The sequence below is a fragment of the Canis lupus genome, chromosome 20 (genome assembly GCF_011100685.1).
Source record: "Canis lupus familiaris isolate Mischka breed German Shepherd chromosome 20, alternate assembly UU_Cfam_GSD_1.0, whole genome shotgun sequence".
In the NCBI taxonomy this organism is placed as follows: Eukaryota; Metazoa; Chordata; class Mammalia; order Carnivora; family Canidae; genus Canis; species Canis lupus.
In genome coordinates this window covers 22,836,104-22,861,286 of record NC_049241.1, presented here as the reverse complement: position 1 = coordinate 22,861,286, position 25,183 = coordinate 22,836,104, and the positions used below count along the sequence as shown (strand labels likewise).

Sequence of the window (25,183 nt, the reverse complement as noted above, 5' to 3'; positions counted from 1 at the left end):
TTACACAACAATCTAAACACTAGGAGCATTTGAAGATAAATACCCACCGGTTCCTCAGGCTGGCAGAGAACATGCAGCTCCTCCAGGCGCTCTCCTGCATATCCAAAGTCAGCTTGTTTCCAGAATATGTCCTGGGCTGATTCAAGGGTATCTGTCCTATTCACAGTCAAAAAGATTCCTTGATTTTTCTTTCTCTCTCCCTCTCTCTTTTTTTAACCTTTTCTGAGCCTTGAATTTCTTCCTAAAGGTTAAACTGCCAGAAGTCTGACATTAATTTTTTTTAACAGTCATAATCTCCCTATAACTCCCTTGCTACGTGAAGTTACCAAAATAAGTTATTCACAGACTTACTTCCTTACACTAAAAATACACAACAGAAATGTATGACATTAGGGTTATCTGGAACTGAAGAAAATGAGAGAAAATGAGCTACTAATTACTGTATTTTCTTTACTCCACTAATCTCACATGTATTGGAAATACTAATTACATTTCACACTCCCCTCCACAATCAAGAAGAAAGCATCAAGTTCTCTTTTTAGTGGTTGTTGAGGGGAAATACTTTCTGGTGATCCATATTGTTTTCTCTCTCTGGCAGAGGAAATAAGAGATATTCCTGTACAGGGTGGGAGAAGGGTGGGGAGGTAGGTCAACTTGAATTCATGACTGTGTAAGCAAATTAATATCTAAAGGAAATATTATCTAAAGCCAAAAGAGTCTAGCTACGAGGTGGGGCATCATCATATACTGCAAAGAAAGATGATGTAAAGGGGAGGATTCCGCCTAGAAGCTTACCATCCCATGTCGATGTAGGTGCAAACAGGGTAACCAAACCTGAATTCTGGTTTGCAGGATTTCTCATAACCCCAGCAGTATTTCAGATTCTCTAAGTGTTTCTAGAACATAAAACATGTACATTTAGACAGAAGGTCTCCCTTCTTCTGACCGTTAGAGATGATTCTTCAGATTTTTCCATGCAAAAAAACAAATCTTCATAGAACTTTCGCTCTTACATCTTCTAATACACATTCATGTAATTAAAAGGATTAGAATAAACCTTAAGAATAATAGTCTCAAAGATCTAACAACAATGATCCTTAATCATCACGCCTCTGCCACCAAGTCAGTGCCCCAACGAAAAGCACAGGCTTTCCCTACACTACCAAAGACCACTTGAATTGGAATTTCCCAAAGGAGCATAATGAAACTGCCTTTCTCAGTGAGCAAAGTGATTCTTAAATCAGTTCCTAAAAAAGTCACATAAAATGGAATTTCTATAATCAAAAGAATCACAGATAAATTAAATGGATCAGCTTGACTCATCAATAAAGATCAACAGAAAGGCCACAAGATGGGCTAGCTCTGCAGCCCTGAGGGGACACAACAGAGGCTGCTGGCCAGGGAACCTAAGCTGCTCTTCTGTAAGGCTCAGAAGCAACATTGGTCTGGTTCCCAGGTTTGCTTCTCCATATGCTTCCTGAGCCAGCACCATGGGAAAGGAAGTGTCTCACAAGGCCCAGCTTTGATCTCTGAGACCTCGTGAGACATCTTAATGGGCTCCAATTTGAGGCGTTTCCAACAACTCTAAAACAGAAGGAAGGCCATAGTAACAGTCATAATTATGTGGAGACAGAGGCGGAGGTGTTATTACCGAAATTAAATGCTAAGAGACCCTCTCAAGGCCAGTTGAGAGGAGAAAAAAAAAGAGGTGGGAAATTCTCTAGTTACTTTTAATTAGACATTCTTGTCTGGATAAAGTCTAATTCGCTTTGTTTACAGTGTATACAAATAGTATTGGGTGACTATTTCATTAGTGATTTAGATTTTAAATTTTATTCACGATTCAGATTTTAAATCTCATTCTTGTGAAGGGGTTGGAATATAATTTTAAGCAAAGTTTCGGCACTTACAAGCACTAGACGAAATGCAAACACGCAAACAAGGTCTTATAGCTACCTTACAGAATGATACCTTCAAGTTCAGGTGGTAAAGCAGAACCAACATCCTTTTAAAAATAAATAAGAGGAGAAAAACTAACACCTACCTTATAAGGACAATGTGAGTCTTTCTTACAGACCGTGGCAATATGCCTATTATTGTGCAAAAAGAAGGGAATGTGCTCCTCGGGCAAGCGGATACTGGCATAGTTAAACAGAGGTTCGCCTGGAATGCCATCGGCCTTGGGAGGAGCCTCATCTTGGCCACTCAGTGAAACATCGTGAAGCAATACTCCAAGGACAAGCAACTTTAACATAGCAACCTCCAAACCTAGAGATCAAACTAGAAAGGTTATTGTTAAGACTATCTTTTAAAAGTCAAAGGGGTCAAGGGGTCAGTATGAAGGCACAGAACCTTGCTACACCACGGAGTAAAGCTCCTTGGTTCAACACGTATTTATTGCGCACTGCTCTGCCCCAGGCACTGTTAGAAGCTATGTACACAGGAGGTGAACAAAACCAGGCCCCTGCTCTGATGGAACTTAAACCTTTTTCAAACTTTTTCAGTCAAGAGCCAGAGAGTGAATATTTTTGGTTCTGGAGGCCATACAATCTCAGTGGCAACTACTCAGTAGTACCTTTGCCATGAAAACAGCCACAGCCTATCCTAAAGAATGGAGGTGATTGTGTTCTAATAAGACTTTATTTATAAAAATGTGACGAAGGCCTGAATGTAACCCTACTTATTACTGATGCCAGAAATAAAGTAGGTAATATGATAGGCAATAAAACATGGTGGTTCAGTACATGAACTCTGAAGCTAGACCACCTGGGTTTGAATCTAGCTACAGTTTCCCAACTATATGATTTTGAGCTAGTTAACCTCTCTGTGCTTTAGCTTTTCTCTGTAAAATCGAAATAATAATAAACCTTTCTCATAGGGCTGTTGTGAAATAAATCTTGGTAAAACGCTTAGATGTACCTGGCACATTAAATGTTATATAAGTGTTTAGTGAGTAAATGTTTAAAACGACTTGGGATGATGGGGGAAAGAAGAAGTTGCTAAATACTATTTGAGCTGAGACCTGAGTGATGAGGAGCAGGGAAATCATGCCAGGGAGAAAGAAGAAAAGAAAGTACAATAGTTCTGAGCATATGTATATCTGCTGAATAAAAACTAATAATCATGGGGCACCTGGGTGGCTCAATTGGTTAAGCGTTTTACTCTTAAACTTAGCTTGGGTCTTGATCTCAGACTCATGAGTTCAAGCGCTGCACAGGCTCCACACTGGGCATGGAATCTACTTAAAAAAATAATAATAATCACAATCTTATACAGGTTCCTACTATGTGCCAGGTACTGTTCTAAGTACTGAGGATGCAGCAATGAATGTGCAGTCTAAAACTCCTTATCTTTGTGACGCTTACCTCCTAGGGGGTATAATAACGATCTATAATAACAGTAACTACAACTTAGAAAACTTAAGAGAGTGTGCCATTAACCTGTCCCCATCCTGCCTTAGCAATGTGAAAAGAGATAATAACCATTATGGACCTTATTGCACATCTAACTTACCTCATAAGGATTAAATCTCATGGACTAGAATTGTCCTATGTATCCTAGACAATAATTGTCCCATTCTTAGTTCATTTTAGTGGTATAATTTGCTCTATGACAAAAAAAAGAAAAAAAAAAGAAAAAAAAGGTGCCCTCCCCACTGAATGATAGGACCATATTACACATTAGCTAGTCCCCAGCAAGATCTGCAGTCACTGAGGCATGTTGGAAAAACCAGCTTTCAGAATCAGCCTTCAGTGACTATGGGTAATGAAGATGGGGCCTTTAGAAACAAACTGCTACTTTCAATCTAGCCTAAAGTCCCAAGGTCAAGGTTTCATAACAAAAGAGTGTGGATACTGAAAAGGAATCCTTTTCCCCTCTAGAGTGGTAAATATAGTTGTTTCTCTCATTCATGGCTCTAAAGAGTATATCGTTACCTGTTGTAAAGGTGACCTGAATTAAGACTTTTTAGTTAGGATTTTCACCCAACAGCGAGTTGACAGTAATTCTACAAAATGTTAAAATACGTATCAGGGCACCTGGGTGGCTCAGTGGTGAAGTGCTAAAGGTGTGATCCCGGGATGGAGTCCCACAGAGTGCTCCCCACAGGGAGCCTGCTTTTCAAGTCTCTGCCTCTCTGTGTCTCTCATGAATAAATAAATAAAATCTTTTAAAAAAATACATAGTAATAGTGCACTTATAATGGAAATAATTTGTCTTTAATTATCAGAAGCACACAGAAGCCGTTGTTATGCCTTAGGTATCTGAAATGTGTCAGATATGTAACATATTACCTTAAAAGGATGCTAAAGTAGACTTTATCATTCAGATGCTATTTTGGATTAAAGGAAATATTAAAGGAAGAAAAAAATCTAATGAGAAAACCTCTAAGCAGTAGGGCTAGCATTTAGTAAGACATTTTGTAAGCAAAAAGTCCTGGATCATCCTACCCTTTTTCCTTAATGAACATCATGCTGCTAAAAGCAAAGTGATAGGTACCACTCTCCACACTGTAACTTACACTAGATTCTGATGGTAAGCAGAAGGATATGGCCCACTTTATACAGGCATCAACTGGTACAGGCCAAAGGGACATTTTGCCGGTAAGACATTCCTGGAGACGGACAACTTTCCTGGTTCTCATCCTATGAATCCTACTCGCGGAATCCTACTGCTACTTGAGCCTTCCTATTTAACTACTCCAGCCTTACCATTCAACAGGCAGGCTGACCTATTTTTTTTTTTTTTTTGACTCATCCTTTCCAGTAATAAAGTCACTGCTGTGATGAAGTCCTGACCTTCAGTTCTGCAAGTCGGCTGTCCTTGACAGAGCTCCGGCTACAACTAAACCCACTGATCCATGTGGGAGGAGTAACAACATTTAAGTCACGCGAAAATCTCGGAAGTCTCAGATCAGAAGTCAGGCTTTTGCCAAGAGCACGTACCTACTTGCATGAGCTAGAAGGAGGTGGCTGCTGGAGCATGAACGCACAACCCCTGGGGGCCTGGCAGAAAGGCGGTCTCGGGAGCGGAGCGGTCCGTTTGCAAAGCCCCCCAGGGGTGGGTGAGCGAGTGCGCTCCTGCAGCAGACGGAGGCTTTCGGGATGCGCTACTTTCCTTCAGTAGAAAGCAACTGGCTCCTTCCTCTTCTGTATTCCTTGACCGGATTTCCTCAGGCCTTAAAAGGTGGAGGAGGGGGGGAAAAAAAAAAAAAGGAAGAATTAGAAGAGCCTGAAAGATGGTGAGAGATGAAAGCTCGAGGCTGACCGGGGCCGCGCGCTGTAACAGAGCTGGGGAGGTCTCAAGGAGGCGGCGGGGAGGTGAAAAGTTGAACCTACCCGGTGCCCCCCCTCCGCCCTCCCCCCTCCCGGGGGGGCCACGGGTCTCACGGTCGGTGGAGGCGGGGAGGGGGCGGGGAGAGCGGGCTGGGCCGCCCGGGACGCCGCGGGGAGGTCCGCAGCCACACGGCCGCGCTCGCGTCCTGCCCCCTCGCGGGCGCGGAGTCCCCGCTCGTCGCCCGCCGCCCGCCGCCCTGCACCGGCCCCCACCCTCACCCCCTGCACACACTCCCGGGCACCCGCCCCCCGGGGGGGTGGGGGTCCCGGGGAGCGGCTTCGCCAGGGCGGGCGCGCCGACCCCCGGAGCATCCTTCCCCGCGGCCGGAGGGCCCCCGGGAGCCCCGCGTGCGGCCGCCCCACCGCGCCCCGGGACGGGCGGCGGGGGAGGGGGTCCGCGGGCAGCCGAGCGCGTCCCACCTGCAGTCGGGGGCGCCGGGGCTGCGCAGGAGGAGGAGACGGCCGCCGCTCCAGAGCACCGAGTCGTCACAACCGGCGGCTGCGGCTCACCGGAAACCTCGGGCGCCCGAGCCGGGCCAGGGGGCGCCAGGGAGCCGCCGGCGCTCCGAGGCCGTCTGCGCGGGGAGGCGGGTCCGAACCCGCGGCAGCTGCGCTGGGCGCGCACGGCCCGGCGAGGAGGGCGCGGAGGGCGCGGAGGGCGCGGGTCCGCGCTGCACCGGGCCCTGGGGGCGGGCGGGGGCGCTCAGAGGGCCCGAGGACCCCTGACTCTGGCCCATCCTCATTCGGGCTGCGTGGCGCTGGCGCGGTGGTCACGGTTCGGCCCTCCCTGCCCTTCCAGGGTGGGGCGCGAACTCGGATGGCGGCGTCTTCGGGGGTGGCCCCTCGCTCGCCGTGCAGCGGTGCGCTCGGCCTCCCCGCGCTCCCCGGAAAACTCGCCAAGCGCGAATGCTGCTCTGCGGAGCTCTAGTTTTTGTTTTTGTTTTTTTTTAATTTTTATTTATTTATGATAGTCACACAGAGAGAGAGACAGAGAGAGGCAGAGACACGGGCAGAGGGAGAAGCAGGCTCCATGCACCGGGAGCCCGATGTGGGATTCGATCCCGGGTCTCCAGGATCACGCCCTGGGCCAAAGGCAGGCGCCAAACCGCTGCGCCACCCAGGGATCCCCTGTAGTTTTTATTGCTGTATTATTTTACGATTATTTAAATTCCCTTATAATGATATTATTTTATTTTTTTAAGATTTATTTATGATAATTTTATCATGACTGAACGCTGGCCTCCCACACGGTCCTTGGCTCTAGGATGCTCTCTACTCTGTGGAGCGTAGCAGCGTCGATCATTACGGGATTAACTTGAACTGGCTAAATTTAGGAAGGTTGATACCAGCAGAATAAACTTAAGCTCAGACACATAAAGTCACCTACTCTTAATATGATCATAAAGAAGCAACAGTTTGTTTCCAAGGGCTGAAGTGCTTTTTAAATATTTTTTGAGATGCTGTTGTAAGAAGTGTTACAAATGCCATTAGTAATCTGCTAAACAAGGAATGTTATCTGAATTTTTTCTTCAAATAACAACACCGCAAAAAACACATTTGACATGTGCCAGGCATAATTCTAAAGCACTTAAAGTATTAACTCATTTACTCTTTTTTTTTAAGATCTTATTTATTTATTCATGATAGAGAGAGAGAGAGGCAGAGGGAGAAGCAGGCTCCATGCAGGGAGCCCGACACGGGACTCGATCCTGGAACTCCAGGATCACACCCTGGGCCAAAGGCAGACGCTCAACCGCTGAGCCACCCAGGGAGCACCTCACTTACTCTTTAGGTAAAAGACTGTCTCTAAGGGAACTACTGCTCTATTATTTCATACTTTGTCCATCCCATACCAATAAGGGCAGTAATTTTAAAGTGCTTTCTCAGCTTATAGGTCACCATCCTCTTTTTTGTCATGTACAGGAAATATAGCTTTCCTGCTAGTTGGTTCAAGATGAATTGTAGTCATTTAAAATAAATTTTTGTCACTGACTGGTAATATATATTTGTACTCGTATGTATTTTGAATACATGAGAAAAGGTTCTAAAAAGAGGTTAGTCCATTAAATTGCAAGGACAAGCCAATTAAATTGTTGTGATATAAACGTGGTACTATTTTAAATGGCTACTTATTAAGTTGTGGTCATTCAGGCTCGGAGGACACATGATAGAGCTTTAAGAACATCAGCTCGAGTTCTAACATATTGCAGCAGCCATTTGCAACACAGGATTTCCACCCAAGATACCAATGTTAAAATTTAAAACTTTCTTCAAACTGACATTAAAATAAACTAAAATGTCCATTAATAGGAGGCTGATTGAGTAAACTTTGGTATATCCACACAACGAAGAACTATGCAGGTGTAAAAAAAGAACTGAGAAATCTTTATACACTTCAGGGTGTATTGTTGAGTGGGGAAAGGATGTGTAATATGCTATTACTTATGTAGGAAAGGGGATATATATATGTTATTTTACAAATAGATTAATATTTAAAATGATTACCTATGGGGGAAGAAGGGAATATGGATATCGGGGCAAAAAACTTCTCTGGATATACACTATATAGAAGTAGCTTTAGAAACATGTAAATACAGTATAAAACAAAATTTTTAAAAAGTAATCCTTAAAAATTGAAAGTAAAATGAAACAATTTACATGTTATCCAGCTGTGGCATATACTACAACAAAGGACCTATCCCAAGTGATTTTGAAACACAATTAGCACATCTGGTGGATGTACCCTCAGGACTAAAAGAATTTAAAAAATCACAAACTGTTCCCAGGAACCAAACTGTTAGTGGGAATACTGATTGGGATACACCAAATAGGAGTAATGAAGATGGTATCTTTGAAGCTGAATTTTTTGGCATGTGGTGTAGATATAAGCCTAACCTCATAAAAATACTACTTATGAATTTGGAGGTAATATAAATTAACATTTTATCATTAAGAACAGAGCTATCCTCCATCATCCATTGAAAAGACCTACAAAACAACCAACCCTGTAGCAAGAAGCACCTGTTGTACCCAGACTATGATCTGCAAACATTTCCCACTAAAAGGAACGTGAGTTCCATAGAAAAATGGATCATCTTAGATATGTACATCATCTTAGATGATGTACAAGAAGCAGCTAAAAAACCTTACATGAGGAGGCAGGGAGGCAATCAAAGATAATGAGGGCCTTATCAAAAGGACTCAGGAACCAGTCTGAAAAGCCACCTTCTGGCCAAAGATAGGATAATTTAAAGCATCAGTAAAGGGTAACTGTAATAGATTGAAGTACACATATAGTTAAATCTTATATTCAAAGAGGTCTGACCAATCAACCAAACACACAGACCAAAACCTCATTGTTCATGTCTGATGGCAAAAGGGAACCAACTCCTAATGTGAAAACTAGTAAAACAAAACCAAAAAACATGAAAACGGTAAATGCAAACAACTGAAGCATATTTTATCCCATTTTTCCTATATGAATCATGATGCAAGTAACTAAATAGTTGATGAGGTATTTTTTACAAAAATATTCCATACTTAAATTTGATAATGAAGTCTTATGTCTGAAATTTGCTTCAAAATAATGTGGATTGAGATGAAGCACAAGTGAACTATAAATGAAACAAAATGGGCCATGAACTGTTGAACACAGTTAAAGAGTATAGGTTAATGAGAGTATGGGGATTCATAATCTGTTCTCTTTGTACAAGTTTAAAATTTTATATAATCATAATTTTTGCAGTGCATTACAATCTTATTAAATGTGTTTTAAGCTTGCTGCACATATATTGACATTTGGATAGCTCACAGTGTCAGCAAAATGCTGAACAATCAGAATATAGCTTATTGGTTATCTGATATATCCAATTGCTTAAAATATAATTCAACAGTTCTGAAGTTTTAAGCAAATAGATTTTGACAAAAGTTGACCTTACGCTAGTTGATCTATACATTTATGGTTTCACAGGAAAGGAATAAGAGAAGCAGCACTGCAGTTAATGGTTCAGAGCATATTCTCTGGAGCCAAACTGCACAAATTAGAACCTCATCTTTGCCATTTACTTGCCATATGACCTTAAGCAACTAAACCTTCTTCATTTTAAAAATGGAGATGAGAATAGTATTGACTTTAAGAAGCTGATTTGAAGGTAAAGTGCAGGTACACAATCTCTTTTCCAAAATCCTTGGGGCCCTATGTGTTCCTGAATTTTTTTGTGTAGAAGAGAGTGTGCAGTTTACAACTTAACACACTCAGTGTGCCCTGGGTCAACACCCCATTATCCCATACAATATTTCTGCAGCAAAATGTATGCACTTCATTCCACTCACCGTGAGATAACCCTCTAAGTAACCCCACGTCAGGAAAGGTTAAGCTTTACCACCAAAGCAAGTTTGACAGCAAACTTACAAAAACACTTAACAGTTTTCAGAGCTTTTTTAGACTTCAGAACAGTGGATAAGGGATTATGATCCTGTTTAAGTGAATTATTTCCACAGTAACAAAGTACTGTGTTTCCTATAATCAGCATAACCACAGATTTTTTAACAATATGTATTTTTAAAAATTAAGATTTTAATTTCAAGAGACAAACGGGCGTGGCATTGTATAAAACTGAAAGGAACACCTCTATGTGTCCATCACTACCTCTAAAAGCAACAAGAGAGTTTGATGTTACACAAACAGCAAGAGCTCTTATTACCTCTTCCTTAGTATTATTTGAAGATTCTAAAATTGAATTTACCTTACTTAGTAGCAGGGCAAAATGGAGAATAAATTCTGGACAGCTCTAAAAGCAAATTCTCTGTACCCATCATTGTGGGTACCAAATTCTCTGTACCAAACCATTTTGTGGTTTTTGTTTTGAGAAGTATTTAGTATTAAGAAGAAAGAAACTATTTCCATTCTATCTTATTAAAGGATCTGGATTTGCTAAAGGTAAAATGGATATGTGTAAAGGCAAAGCTTACAAGTATTTTATTTATTTATTTATTTTTTTAAAATAAGGGTTAAGATTTTATTTATTTATTCATGAGAGACACACACGGCGGGGGAGGGGGGGGAGGCAGAGACACACAGGCAGAGGGAGAAGCAGGCCCCATGCAGGGAGCCTGATGTGGGGCTCCATCCTGGGTCTCCAGGATCACGGCTTCAGCGGCTGGGCTGAAGGTGGCGCTAAACCGCTGAGCCACCTGGGCTGCCCTTACAAGTACTTTTAAGGATCAAAGTTGTAAGAGTTCAATATTACAAGCAATATGAACTCAGAATAACTTATGAATAAAGGACAACTTATCTATTGTTATTATTTGAATACAGAACTGTTGTAAAACTTTTAGAAGAGTATCCTGAACACTGTTTAAGATTTTTAAAAAAGACACAAATCATCCTTACAATAATTTAATTGCGGTAAATTCTCAGGATTGTTTTCCAAAAACTTCATTAGAAAAACTATGCTTAATGCTGACAATATTCTTCATAATAACTCATAGAAAATTTGGACTTATCCTCATTTTAAAATATGAATTCTGAAGTTATACAAGTCCTATTACCTTCATAAAACAATATCACCTTCATTCATTGGTACTGGGCAGTCTAAATTATGGTAACAATGAAATACATTAATACTATTATAAAGATTTTAACCTTTATTCAAATCAGATCCATGCTTATTTACATTACCTTTCATTTAGAATTAAAATATTATATCAATCTGTAGTTGAAATCATACTTTTAGCCCTTTACAAAATATGAGGTTATACTGTAAAACTGAAAATAGGGAGATTAGAATTTTAAAGAAAAATTTTAAAATTATGATATACTAGAAGAAAAAAATATATATATACCAAATAGTAAAACAAGAAAAAATATCTAGACTTCTTCTCTTTTGTCATGTGGCTTTTTTCTAAATACTACAAATTGCATACTTTTAATAAGCATCTAAATAAAATGTTCAATTCAGAAATCAAATGCCAATTGAAGAATCACGAGAAAAAAATTTTCACTTAACTACAAAAACTCATGTTTCCCTAAGTCAGAAATTGTCCATATTTAGAATATCTTAAATCACGATATAGATACGTTCAATACATTCCCATATGCTAAACAGTATACAATTGAAACTTCTCAACAGAGTCAATGGAAAAAAAAAAAAGGAGTCGGTAGTCTCAATCAAGCTTCCCAAGAGCTGGAAAAACACCTGGTATGTGCTCAGTTGTCTCTATATTAACAATGCTCACACGTCTAACCTTATATTTTTGAAGTTCTGATTTTTAATATCTATTTTCAAGAGAAATATCTGATTGCAAACTATTCTCTTAACCATTAAATTTTAAACATTGTTTTACTAAAATATGGATAGAGAAGTTTTAATGACCAACAGCAAAATACAGCAACCAGTATGTCACTAGGTATTCCGCCTCTTAGTGGAGTTTTTCAAGATTCTCACTACACCTTCTCAACTTATAAATGTACCAAGAGATCTAAGTGTATAATAAAATCTGTGTGACTATTCATTATTAATTTTTGGATAATGAACATATGGTAATAATATATAGCCAGAGTCCTAAATAACTATTTACCATTTTTAAGTTCAATAAATTGAAAACACTTTTAAAATTTTAAGTTGAACTGATTTTATTAATGTTAATAAGAATTAAGAAAAGAAAATGTCTAACATTATGAAATTGAAAAGTATAGGAGTTTTATTTCCATCTTTTTTCCACAACTGAAGGTTTTATTTTCTAATATTTTAAAATAATAATTTCCTAATTCCTAAACTTCTAGTTTCAAACGCTTGACAATTTTGCAACTTCAGTTTCCTATATTTCCTAATTCTGTACATTTCTTATTGCTATCCGTCTCGTCATTCCTTGTCAGCCCAGTGAATATTTAAAAAAAAAAAATCCCCCCTCAAAAAAGTCCAAGCTGACAAAAAGTTATTACACTGCTTTTTACCACTAAAATATAGAAAATTAATTTTATGAATTTGGTTCACACTGAAAGAATATTTATTAGTGCTACAAATCAGAGATCCAATGACAGAAATACTGCCTGGAATACAAAAAGAACAAAAATGAGGTCACTTGAATTGCCCTGAAAAGCATTCCAAATTCTTCAACATGGCTTGCTTATAGCTATAACCCAAAGTTCTACTGTTTAAATTCAACTAAAAATTAAATGAGAGTTATTTGCAAGTAAAGGCAACTAAATGACTTTCAGTAATAAAATGTATCAAAATATTTCACAAATCTAAAACTGCGGCCTGGTTAACTTTTTTTAAACAAAATAACATTTGGAAGCACTTGGAAGAAAGCATAGCTATTTTTTAAAGCTATTCCACACTATTTTTGAGTGTAAAGTTTTGAGAAAAAATAAAATGATAAATTATACAGAATTGCAAAATGCCAAATTTAAATTAACTCCTATAGTTTCTGTATGTTGTTATGAATATTCTGTAATATCAAACATTGATTTTTTTAATGTGCCAAAAAATAAGGCTTTACAAAATGTGAACAATTAATTTTTAAGAGAAAATCATGTTATTACTTTATCACTTTTGATTCATCTTACAGGGTTAGTAAAACGATACCTCTTTAAAAGCACTTAAATGTCACTGATGTCATCACAAAATCATTTTAAGGAAAATTTTTCCACTATCTGATCGTGCCTATATAATTAACTAAATAGCTACAGCTTTCACCAGAGAGGTACCAAAATTTGTATACTTTATTGTAGAATGTGGGTGAAATAAATTCTCAGACCACAAAAATTTTAAAGTTTAAATCATTCACCCTTTAAGCTTCAGAGAGTGTCAGTGTGATTTCCACTTTAAAAGAAAAAATATTAGTTCAAAATTTAGTAACTGTGGGTTTAATAATTTTTTTACTAGAACATTTAATGTTCATTTTCATGAAGTAATAATTAGATATGTTGAAATGTGAAAGATTTCAAAGTTTCAATATGTTAATATCACTCTTTAAATGTCCTTAATATATACAAACACATATAAATTACAGATACAATTAATTATATATTTACAACGCAACATATGAACACCATCTCCTTCCCTACCATACTGATATGAGGAAAAGTAATCTCTGTGCTGTTCAAGACCAAAAAAAAAAGAAAAAAAAAAAAAAAGATGCTTTAAAAAATAAATCTTTAAAGAATAGTTTCAAAAATAAAGTTCAAATATTGCACAAAATAATTTAACTGCAAATATTACTATATACTATAAAACAATTTTTTTCAGTTTTTGAACTCTACAGTAAATTCCACTAATTCTATAAAAGAATTTATTGGGAGTCTACACTTAGATATTAAATGTTTACATTCAGTTTGATGGGAATGTAGTTTTCAGAAGTTAACTGAGTCTTTGTCTTAAAAGTTCATCTATTTGAGTCTTATACATATTTTTTACATCTTCAAGATCTAATCGAAGTTCTTCTGCCTCTTCTGCTTTCTCTCCATACATCTGCAGAATAGTGTTGTATCTTTGATCCAAATCCTACAAAAAAATATGTTCATAATTTTTAAAATAACTCTACAAAACACCTTTAATATATATTTATATTACAAATGAGTCACCAGTAAACATATTACAATCTAAAGAAAAGTACCTAGTCATCTCTTCTGAAAATTAAACTGCTATTCCGATCCGCTGGAATAAATAGCAAGTCGAGGAATTAAAAAAACAGAACAAAAACAAAAAACCCAAGCCAGATGGCTACCAATTTTATCATATCTCTCCACTACTCTACAATTCTCCCCATCTAAAGCTTAATCTGTCTTTTCTCCCATTAATTTAAACACATGTGATCAAATTTTACTCTCTTCGGTTCATCACGCTTTAAGTATTATCTGTCATTTAGCCCACCAAAAAAAGATAAAAGAAAATATATTTTCATATATGGCTTAACAGTGACTCCTAATACCAAATACGTAAATTGTGATGATACATAATAATGTCAATGAACAAAATACTCATAAGATTATGTAAAAGAGTAGTATTATAAATGAGCCCTGGTCAAATAAAACCTAATTATTTTCCTTTATTTTTATTTTTTATTTTTAAAGATTTTATTTATTAATTCATGAGAGACACACAGAGAGAGAGGCAGAGACATAGGCAGAGGGAGAAGCAAGCTTCATTCAAGGAGCCTGATGGGACTTGATCCTGGGACTCCAAGATCACAACCTGAGCCAAAGGTGGATGCTTTAACCACTCACCTAGGTGTCCCTCTTTTTTTTTTTTAAAGATTTTATCCATTCATTCATGAAAGACACACAGAGAGAAAGGCAGAGACACAGGCAGAGGGAGAAGCAGGCTCCAGGCAAGGAGCCGGATGTGGGACTCGACCCTGAGACCGCGGGATCACGCCCTGAGCCAGGGGCAGGTGCTCAACCGCTGAGCCACCCAGGCATCCCTAATTATTTTCCTATATTGGGACTGCACATGATTATGAAAAATACTTCATGTAATGTGACAAGTAAGAAGATTCTTAAAACTTCCTAACTGAACTATTTAATACCATTTTCAAAGAAATCATTAAAACTTACGTATTTTATGTAAAATAACAATATCAAATCTAATGTAACTGGATAAAAATATCTTGGATTCATTCTTTTTTTTTTTTAAGGATTTATTCATTTTACAGAAAGAAGCAGAGCGTGTACGTGCAAGCAAGCAGGGAGAGAGAGAAAATCCTGAAAAAGATGCCCTGCAGGGTGCATAGCCCAATGTGGGGCTCAATCCTGTACCCTGAGATTATGACCTGAGCCAAAATCAAGTGTCAGACACCTAACCAACTGAGCCACCTAGGGAATCCCTTGGACTCATCCTTAAATGAAGAGAAGAGTACTTACTCTTAGCTGAGTTCGAAGTTTGGGTATCTCCTTCACTTTCTCTTCAAGTTCATCATTTTGATTTGTTAATTTAACTAGCTCTTCAGCCATTATTGCACGTGTTTTTTCTAGGTTGCCAATTTCTAGCTGAGAAACATTACAGGGAAGTAATTTAAATAAAAATATATCTTGGTTATTAATACTTATACTAATATAAATATATTCAATGTTATTTTTGATAAAATAGTATGTCAACATATAGCCATGAGCTAACTCTTTAAGGAAATGGTGGCAAAAACAAGGGTTTCTGCTCTCCTCAGAGGTTACCAGGGCTTACTATGAAAGAAAAAGAACTAAAGAAAATCTAATCATCTGTTTGAAGTACGGAGCCCTATATTTTTCTCTAGAGAAACAGCATATATTTCAGTCATTCTAAATTAGTACATAAACTCAGAAAAATAAAACTATCCTTTAATGCAGCCCCAGCTGTGCAGGTCACATTGACAGAATCTATCATCACTACCAATGAAGTTTAATCTGGACCCTCAAGCACAGCACACTGGGCTACACAAACATAACTCATATGAAGTTTATTCTGATCTTGTTTATTTTCCAATTCAAAGACTTGGTCTTTAATAGAGTAGTATTTCCAACCAACTATAATAATATAATGAGAATAAAAGGAAAGATTTACACTTCTGTTTCAAGTTCAACAATGAAAATAGGTAAAGTGTTTTAACATCTCTCACATTAAGTTTTTAAAAAGTAAAGTAAGATGGGAGGGTGCCGCCTCCCTACTCAAGATGGTTTCTTTCATATACAGGATATTCTAGTTCTAATCTCTCTCCCTCCTTCCTCACAAGGGGGAGTGACCTAAGTGGTAACTCTTGAGAAAAATAAAATGACTGTGTTCAGATCAGCAAACTCTTTCTTTTTTAATGTTTGGGAAAGGTGCCTGCCAGGAGTTCTCTGCTCTTAGATGCTTACAAGTCTTAGATGGCAGCCTATAACACATGGGGAGGCCTACTCCAGCTCTGCATTTGCCATGACAGGGTGGGTAAGTCGCGCTAATTCTGACAGTCAGAGCCCGTGAGCAGGCTCATTTGGCTCTCATCTGGCTAATTTCTCAAACTAGTCTTATCAAAAAAACCACATATATCATTATATATGTATATATATATCACATACATCATTAATATATGTGATACATTTTAAACTTCACATGCCACTATTTCACTTTATTTTTCAATTTGCTCAGAATTGAGGTGGAGATGAAGGGTGCTACTTATTAGGCCCCAAAATTTCATTTACTTCTGTTGCACATTTAATTTTTCCAATACCTGTAAATGAGTAATTTCTCCTTCCCTTAGCTTTAGCTGAGACTGTAGATTTTCAATAATGCTGGATCCTGCTCCCATTCTCACAGCATCGTAAAGATTTCCATTTGTTGATACAGACATTGGTCCAAATGAGTGATCATGAGGTTCATCCTATATTAAACCATATACAGTTATACAGTTATAAGCTGAGTTCCACAATAAGGTTCAAACAAATGGTTCTGCTAATTCTTGCTTTAAAATGTCTGTAACTTTCTCAAAGGCACGAAATCATCTCTTATTTCTTCAGTGCAATTAGCACTCCTTCATGAATATTCAGATCAATTGCCTATCGAATGGCAAGGTGATAGATGATAGACAAAATGCTACCTGCTTATTTCCTTTATTATCGTTCAGTTTAACAACTAGGTACATATAAGAAATAAAATATCACCTGAGACAGAAAAGATGTTTGTAGCCCTGCCATATCAACTCCACTTATTGAACTCGAACGAGACATGGTAGGAGTGCTAGAAACAGAAAATGGCTTCCGTTCCTTAAGGAGTAAAACAAAAACAAAAACAAAAACAACGTTCAGGTCACATTAAAGACTAAAATGGTAAATAAAAAGCAAGAAACTTTTCTAGGATAAATGACAACAAAGATTCATTCTCATTTCCTCATATAAAATGTTACAGATAGAATTTCTGAAGTCTTATTAAAGGCACAAGAGTCATTTAAAATTGTAGACAGATGTGGTCAAATCATCTCAGGACTCATTTATATTACAACAATTTATTTTTAATGGAATGAAAATGTTTTTGTTCTAACAAATACTGAATTAATGTCTACATATTATTATATATTAATTAACCTATTACCAATTAAACCTAATTCTTCAGAATAAGATTACTAATAAGTTTTACAAACCATCAAGTTTCTGGCTTATCCATTTTATTTTTAATATATATTTTTAAAATTCCAAACAAATTCAAAAGGTAATTTCCATGTACATACAGGCAGTTTTAACAAATGATGCTACCAAGTATAATCCAATCCTTCACATACAGGAAACTAACTCACTTTAGAAAAATTACCTTCCTTAACCAGAAATAAAGTGAACATACCAGTTTTATCCCCAAGGTGCCTAGAGGCCAAATGAAGTGCATTAGTTTCAGTGAAACTAATTTCACAAAATTCATTAAAAAATGGCCGCAACAGATTCTAGAATTCAAGCCTTAGAATCACAGATCTCTTTGGATAAACTCAAATTACTTTGGACCCACTCTGACAGGATACTGATTACAATACTATAATTCATCACTCTATTGATTTTAAGCAGAAAAAATGGTATTTATAAGGTATACCTAGAATTATGTAACAATGGTTAATCAGAACAGCTATGAACTGGTTACACCAAAAACAAAACAAAACCCCAAATTCAGTACCTTTTCTTTTATTGCTTCTTGGGTGAAAACTGCTTTCTTCCTTTCCTGTTCAACTTTCAATTTCTCCATTTCTAACTGACTATTCAGTAGTGTCTAGTGGAGAGAGGTACAGTTAGATAATTTCTGTGATACTAAATCATCCTTCTAAGTCCATTCCAAAGTCAGGAACATAAAGTATATATTCCTATTTCTTTTACTACTAAAGACCAAGTTCAGAAAGAAGTCACAGTGCTCACTCCACCCTGGCATCTCATTAGGTGGCTACCATCCCCAACTGTTCTCTAGTGGAAGCCCGAAGAGGAGAGGTGAGCAAACACTGTTAAATACCTTTTCTTTCTTTGTCTCTTCAAGTGTTCTTACATATTCATCTTTCAGGTTTTCTAATTCGACCTGGTACCTATTAAGCCAGAAAGAATTAAACAAAACAAAGATGATAGTACACACTATTGAAAACTCACCACTTTATTAACTCTTTAATAGTCATTTCAACTATCAGCTTGATTTTCCAAATATACTTTCTAGATGACAGGGGTTTTACACTCAGAAGCCAAGCTACTACTTTTGTGTATTATATTATATTGCTGCTCTGAGCTAGGATTTCATTTAAAAAGAGATTTTCTAAAAAGAATTTTGAATACCACCATTCTCTAATAGGTTCAGATTCTGCAAAAGCTTGTTAGAGAGTTCTATGAAAATATTTGCAGAAGTTCAGGTATCATTTTTACTTGACCATTTTTTTTTTTTAACTAAAATTTCTAAGGAAGAACTTAGGGAGTAAAACCACACTAATCACAGCCTTAATACACTTTCAGATAGATGAACTTCATAGCCTGCAGTTCCAAAGAACCCAGACATTTATTTAGAAAGACTGGAACACTGCTAAGACCATTGTAAAATATAAAAAATAACTCCAATGAGTGGTCTCCAAACTATTTTATAGTTACAGATTCCTTTAAAAAAAACCTGATTAAAGTAATGAATCTTTTCCCTGGAAAATGCAAATACATACAGAACATGCCACACAATTTCACGAGCCTGTCTCAAGTTCAATGAATCCCAAACCATTCTGCTATACTATTCTATTACTAATGACTCTGAGTTTAAACACTACAACTTCTTTTTTTAAGTGCTTTAAGATGTCACAAAACCACCAAGAATAACACTCAAGAAACATGCTCACCTATTATTTTCATCCTCAAGTTTTCTTAGCTTATTTTTCTCTGATTCTAACTGGGCCTGAAATCTACTGTTTTCCTGTCTTAAGAGAGAATTCTGTGACTCCATGGAGGACATTTGAATTTTGTTGGCAAGGAGTTCTTCTGTAGCTGCACGTTCTCTTTCAACTGCTGCTGCTAACAAAGTCTGGGATTCACCTGATTGTAGGATAAAAAAGAAAAATCAAATATACTTAGGCCCAAAAGGCCAAAATATCAAATAAATTTTTACTTCAAACAGTTAATAATTCAAATAGCCTCACTGAAATCTGTAAGAACTTATTGACTGAGGCAGAACTGCTTATATAGACAAAAGAACAAATCTTAACTTATAACTGCTTTATTATTTTTTTCCTAAAATATTTTAATTTGAAAGTGGAGGCACATATTGAAAGTGGAGCAACTGGATATCTAAATGCAAAAACAAAAAAGAAAAAAACAAACCTAAAAACCCATCAAACTAAACTTACATTATATGAAAATTAATTCAAAATGGATCAAAAATTTAAGTGCAAAAAAACCCTTAAAACTTTTAGAAAAAAGTTTTCTAAAACTTTCACTCTTTGCCTGTCCCTAGATATCTCATTAGGTGACTACTATCCCCAACCATTCTCTAGTGGAAGTCCGAAGAGGCGAGGTGAGCAAACACTGTCCCTAGACAGGCAAAGAGTACTTAGGTTTGACACCACCAGCAGAACCATAAAAAGAAAAACTGATAAACTGGACTTCAAAATTTTAAACTTTTGCTTTTGTGAACAGGATAAAAAGACAAGCTACAGACTTGGGAGGAAAAAAATGCAAACCACATTACTTGGTGTCTAGAATATATAAAGAAGTCTCAAAACTTACCAGTGAAAATAGAATCCAATTAGAAAATGGACAAAAGACATGAAAAGGTGTGGTGCCTGGGTGGTTCAGCTGGTTAAGTGTCTGCCTTCGGCTCAGGTCATGATCCCCGGGTCCTGGGATCCAGCCCTGCTTGGGCTTCCCTGCTCAGTGGGGAGCCTGCTGCTCCCTCTCCCTCGGCCCCTCCTCCCTGCTCATGCTCTCTCTCTCTCTCTCTCTTAAATAAATAAATAAAATCTTAAAAAAAAAAAAACAGACATGGAAAGGTAATTTCACTGAAGAGGATATACAAATGGAAAATAAGCACATGAAATGATATGCGTCATTAGGGAAATTCAAATGAAAATCACAGTAAGATATCACTAAATGATATCTGGATGACTAGAAGAAAAAATAGGGACAACACAAAATTCTGACAAGGATGTGGAGAAATTAGATTACTGTCATACATATAGCCACTTTGGAAAAACAGTTTGGTGTTTTCCTAAAAAACTAAACATACAACTACCCAGACAACCCAGCAACTGCACACTTAAGGCATTTAGCCAGAGAAATAAAAACATGTCTACACTAAAACATGTACAAGAATGTTCACAGCTTTATCTGTACAGGAAAAGATCTAGAATGAGCCCAGATATCATTCATCAGGTAGATGGTTAAAGAAAATGTGGTATGCTCATAACACAGAAACACTCTGCAATGAAAGGACTAAATCACTGATATACACAGTAATTTAGATGAACCTCCAGGGAATCATGTTGTGAAGGAAAAAAGCCAATCCCAAATTGTCACATAGTATATAATTCTATTTATATAACATTTTGAAATTCCATAATTTTAGATAAGGGACAGATTGTGATTGCCAAGATTTGGGACACAAAAGGAGGGCCACTAGAATGGTAAAATGAGGTTCTAAAAGGACAACTTATCGGAACTGTTCAAAATCTTGAATGTAGAGATGGGTACATGAACCTACACATATAATAAAACCATGCCCAACGTAATACAGAGACACACACATATATAAATGAGTATCAGTAGAACTGAAGAAATCTGAATAAAATTAGTACATTATATCACTGTCAATATCCTGTTGTGATATTATACTATAATTTTGCAGTGTTAACATTTGGGGATATTAGATAAAGCATGCAAGGGACCACCTGTATTATTTTTTAAAACTGCATGTGAATCTATAATTATCTCAATAAAAAATTTCAGTTAAGAAAAGATTAGAGTCTGATATTTAATCACTAATTCTATTTTTTCTCTACCAAAGTAGACCTAACATTATCTCTATTTTTCACTTTATATTGTTACATGCTGTATTTGTGCTCCTATTAAAAGCAATATTTGGTATGTGTGTCCCATGGCTTTGCCTATATTCCAGCACAATACCACATATCACTGAGGGGATGTAGAGCCCAGTTTAAAAACAACAACAACAACAACAACAACAAAAAAAAAAAAAAAAAAAAAAAAAAACAGCTTCTGGTTTTCATTACTGCTAAAAGAAAAAACCAGCTTCTGGTTTTCATTTATTGCTAAAAGAAAATTCATTTCAGGTGTCATTTTCAGATGTCTCATGTTCATAGCAAATGGGTCTCAGTAACAAATGATAGACCCAAAACATATATCTATAAATTAAACAATACATGACATTTCATCTAGTTTAGTGATTTTTTTAAGTAGATGAATGTTTTCTAGACATAATCTCACATGGAAGTAAAAAAAAAAAAAAAGATCGAAAAGGAGGCACTACTTTCATTAAAGCAGCCTAAAGGGCTATATCAAGCACCTTAATTATACAGCTGCCCTCTCACCATGACAGCTAGTCCTAAGACATCTAAGGGATCCACCGAATATTGTTTGAAAACCACTCATTCTAGTTTACTCCTCATGATTTACAGGGATACCCTTTCAGGCCTGCTTTTATCACTGTACCATGGCGTCTCTCAAACTACAGTTAGTTTTAGCCATAGAAAGGGCACATGAAATTTTCATCAGTCAGCTTCTGGGATACACACACACACACACACACACAATTTATCTGTACTTGCATAAACATCTTAGAATAATTATTTTCTTAACAGCAGCACAGAAGGGCAACCTGGGACATTTCTATACAAAAGACTCTCAAGACTCCACAGAATCTGTCTAGTAAAGTCTGACTGGGATCCTCCTGAGACCTATCTCTGCTCGTGGAATTCTACCAAGGACCAGAACCATATCTGATCTCTACCTCCTACATTATTACAGACAAGCTAGAAAGAGGTCAGATGTAGCAACAGACAAGGAAAAAAATGAGAACAGCTGTCTGTAAAAATGATAAGATGACATGGAAGTATTTGGATAATATTTGACACACTGTGTAAGGGAAAACAAGTGGTCTGAAAAAGTCAATTAGAATATTAGAAAATAAAAGCAAGAAAGGAGAAGACGTAAAACTCTACAAGTTAGACATAAAGTGTAACTATCAGATCAAATGAATTTCAATTTCATACCATTCTACTTTTATAAATAAAAGGAAAGGGCTTCTACATTGAACATAAGAACTAAAGCAGTTACCAAGCCTATCAGAAAGATTCTTCTCTAACTTCTCCCACGATGACGTTTGGGACCCTAGAGTTGCTTGCAAGTTTTCTATCTGTCGAAGCAATGGTCTTGTCGTTGATGAAACACTTTGACTCAGCTCTTGGTTTCGATTTTCTGCTTCCTGGAGTCTCTAAATCATGAAATTCTTAAATCATTACCACTAATAACAATGAAAACTCTAAAAACACTAGCAAATAAACTTTATGAAAGAATTCTGGAAAATATTATTTTCCCAAGATAAAATTGTTTTGTAGTTACATTCTTTTCTAATTATTCAATCTGTAAGTTAGAGCTAGGATGCATAACAGTATCTAAGGGAGTGCTTCTTTTCTAACAAAAAGAAGTTTGATTATCTTCAGGTAAAAAAGACCATCATCCAAACCTCCCAGCAGTTGCCTCATCATCCATATATTTCTAAGTATTTAAAAAAACAGAAAGATCAACTGGAGTTGTACTTTGTCTCCTTTTCCCGTGCATGTTCACTGACTGAAAATTAACAGAATAGTGGAAAAACTGGCACCGAGGGCACTGAGGTGGCTCAGTTGGTTAAGCATCTGCCTTTGGTTCAGGTTATGATCTCAGGGTCCTGGGATTAAGTTCCACATCAGGCTCCCTGCTAAGCGGGGAGTCTGCTTCTCTCTCCCCCTCTGCCACTCCCTCTGCTTATGCCGTCTCTCATTGTCTCTCTCTCAAATAAATAAATAAAATCTTAAAAAAAAAAAAAACTGACACTGATTATCTGCCCCACAGTAATGAAAGACTGATAAACTAGCTATAACAAATGAAAAAACAATACTAACACAAAATAAATCTATCAGTATAAAATTATTTTCTATAAAACAAAATTAGGGCTTTTTGTGTTTATTTTTTAGGGTGTCCACTCCTGTTTTATTCATATAAGCCACAAAAATACAGCAAATGATAAAGTATGGTAGTAATCTCAATTCCATGAACATTATCCCCACTGAATCCTTTCTTTTATTTCTAGGAAAACACATCTTGGATTTGTGTTTAGGAAAACTGTGACAGTACCTGCTGGAGTTCACTAATCTCATGGCGTAAATAATCCTCTTTTCTGGCAGCCGCCTGTTCTGCACGTTGCAGTGCCAACCTAAGGTCTCCAACCTATATGAGGAGAACCAATACAATCACAAACAGTATCAAAACACTAATTATAGTTTCCTAACTACATACTGTGTTGTCAACACAATAGGTTTATGTATATTTACACTATCCAATGAGCTTTTACATGATTATCACACATACCATTTACCAAGTAATTCTAAACTGAACGTCTGTATACTTAATATATACTTAGAAAAGCATTGTTAGACCAAAAAAAAAAAAAAAGGCATAATAGGCACAGCCACTGCCATACAATATAGGAGAGACAATGCATCTATTAATGTTTGCAATGTAAGGCAGAATGAAATAGCTATAAAAGCTAACTGCTATACTCATACACAGCTGCAAATGTAAACTACAACAGTCTTTTTGTAGAACATTATGGCAACATGTTAAAGCAATCATAGAACTCTCACCTTTCACCTGGTTATCCTAGTCTCAAGAATTTACTTAACAGAAGCAGATCTAAACATAGAAAGATACTCCCTACACTATTAGCTGGACTAGCAAAACCAGACAAAACAGGAAATATTCTAAATATCCATTAGTAGTAATCTATTTTGTGAATTTTGAAAGAACATGAATATTCTCATTAAAAATTATGATGAGGGGACCCCGGGGTGGCTCGGTGGTTTAGTGCCTGCCTTTGGCCCAGGGCGTGATCCTGGAGACCCAAGATCAAGTCCCACATCGGGCTCCTGGCGTGGAGCCTGCTTCTCCCCTCTGCCTGTGCCTCTGCTTGTCTGTCTTTCCTAAATGAATTTTTTAAAAAATCTTTAAAAATTATGATTAATGTGGGGACGCCTGGCAGTCAGTTGAGCATCTGACTCCTGATTTCAGCTCTGGGTCGTGATCTCAGGCTCTTGAGATCAGCCCCCTGTTGAGAGTCTGCTTCTCTCCCTCTCCCTGTCTCTGCCCCTCCCCTCACTTGTGCGTGCACACTCTCTCATAAAATAAATAAATCTTTTTAAAAAATTATGGTGAATGTAAGGAATATGGAAAAATTTATAATTTAATCTTAAACAAAAAACTATTATATATATGTATATATATATATATATGATACCAATGATAAAAAAATACATATCAGAGATAAGGACAAGAAATTAATAACCAAAATTGACATTACTTATAGAGGTGATTTTTCTCTTTAAAGATTTTATTTGAGGGCAGCCCTGGTGGCTCAGCAGTTTAGCGCCACCTTCAGCCCAGGGCGGGATCCTGGAGACCGGGATGGAGTCCCATGTCAGGCTCCTGGCATGGAGCCTGCTTCTCCCTCTGCCTATGTCTCAGCCTCTCTCTCTCTATGTCTCTCATGCATAAATAAATAAAATCTTTAAAAAATAATAAAATAATGATTTTATTTGAGAGAGAGGACACACATAAGGAGGTTCCACATATGTGTGGAGGTAAGTGTATAGATTTACATTTTCTAGTATTTACAAATAAAAACACTGAAAAA

The 25,183-nt window shown here is 37.1% G+C and overlaps 2 protein-coding genes and 1 long non-coding RNA gene across 3 annotated transcripts in view; 1 reads left to right on the top strand and 2 right to left on the bottom strand.

The window, feature by feature from the left end:
* Positions 1 to 2,254, bottom strand: part of EOGT (EGF domain specific O-linked N-acetylglucosamine transferase) — a 30,615-nt gene extending 28,361 nt beyond the window's left edge. Inside the window, 3 exon segments of the mRNA NM_001009187.1 lie at positions 48 to 156; positions 796 to 896; positions 2,045 to 2,254. Of these exon segments, the coding sequence (NP_001009187.1) occupies positions 48 to 156; positions 796 to 896; positions 2,045 to 2,254 (420 nt within the window).
* A 2,511-nt stretch (positions 2,255 to 4,765) lies between these two features.
* Positions 4,766 to 23,946, top strand: LOC119864661. The gene is made up of 2 exons (XR_005374768.1): positions 4,766 to 5,239; positions 23,585 to 23,946. It is a non-coding gene; the product is annotated as an uncharacterized LOC119864661 (long non-coding RNA).
* Positions 11,942 to 25,183, bottom strand: part of TMF1 (TATA element modulatory factor 1) — a 32,157-nt gene continuing 18,915 nt past the window's right edge. Inside the window, exons 9-17 of the mRNA XM_038565875.1 lie at positions 23,629 to 23,721; positions 22,570 to 22,726; positions 19,122 to 19,314; positions 18,269 to 18,338; positions 17,942 to 18,034; positions 16,948 to 17,049; positions 16,518 to 16,667; positions 15,199 to 15,324; positions 11,942 to 13,840 (exon numbers count right to left, since the gene is read on the bottom strand). Of these exons, the coding sequence (XP_038421803.1) occupies positions 13,697 to 13,840; positions 15,199 to 15,324; positions 16,518 to 16,667; positions 16,948 to 17,049; positions 17,942 to 18,034; positions 18,269 to 18,338; positions 19,122 to 19,314; positions 22,570 to 22,726; positions 23,629 to 23,721 (1,128 nt within the window). The 3' untranslated portion in view covers positions 11,942 to 13,696. The remainder of the gene's footprint in view (positions 13,841 to 15,198; positions 15,325 to 16,517; positions 16,668 to 16,947; positions 17,050 to 17,941; positions 18,035 to 18,268; positions 18,339 to 19,121; positions 19,315 to 22,569; positions 22,727 to 23,628; positions 23,722 to 25,183) is intronic.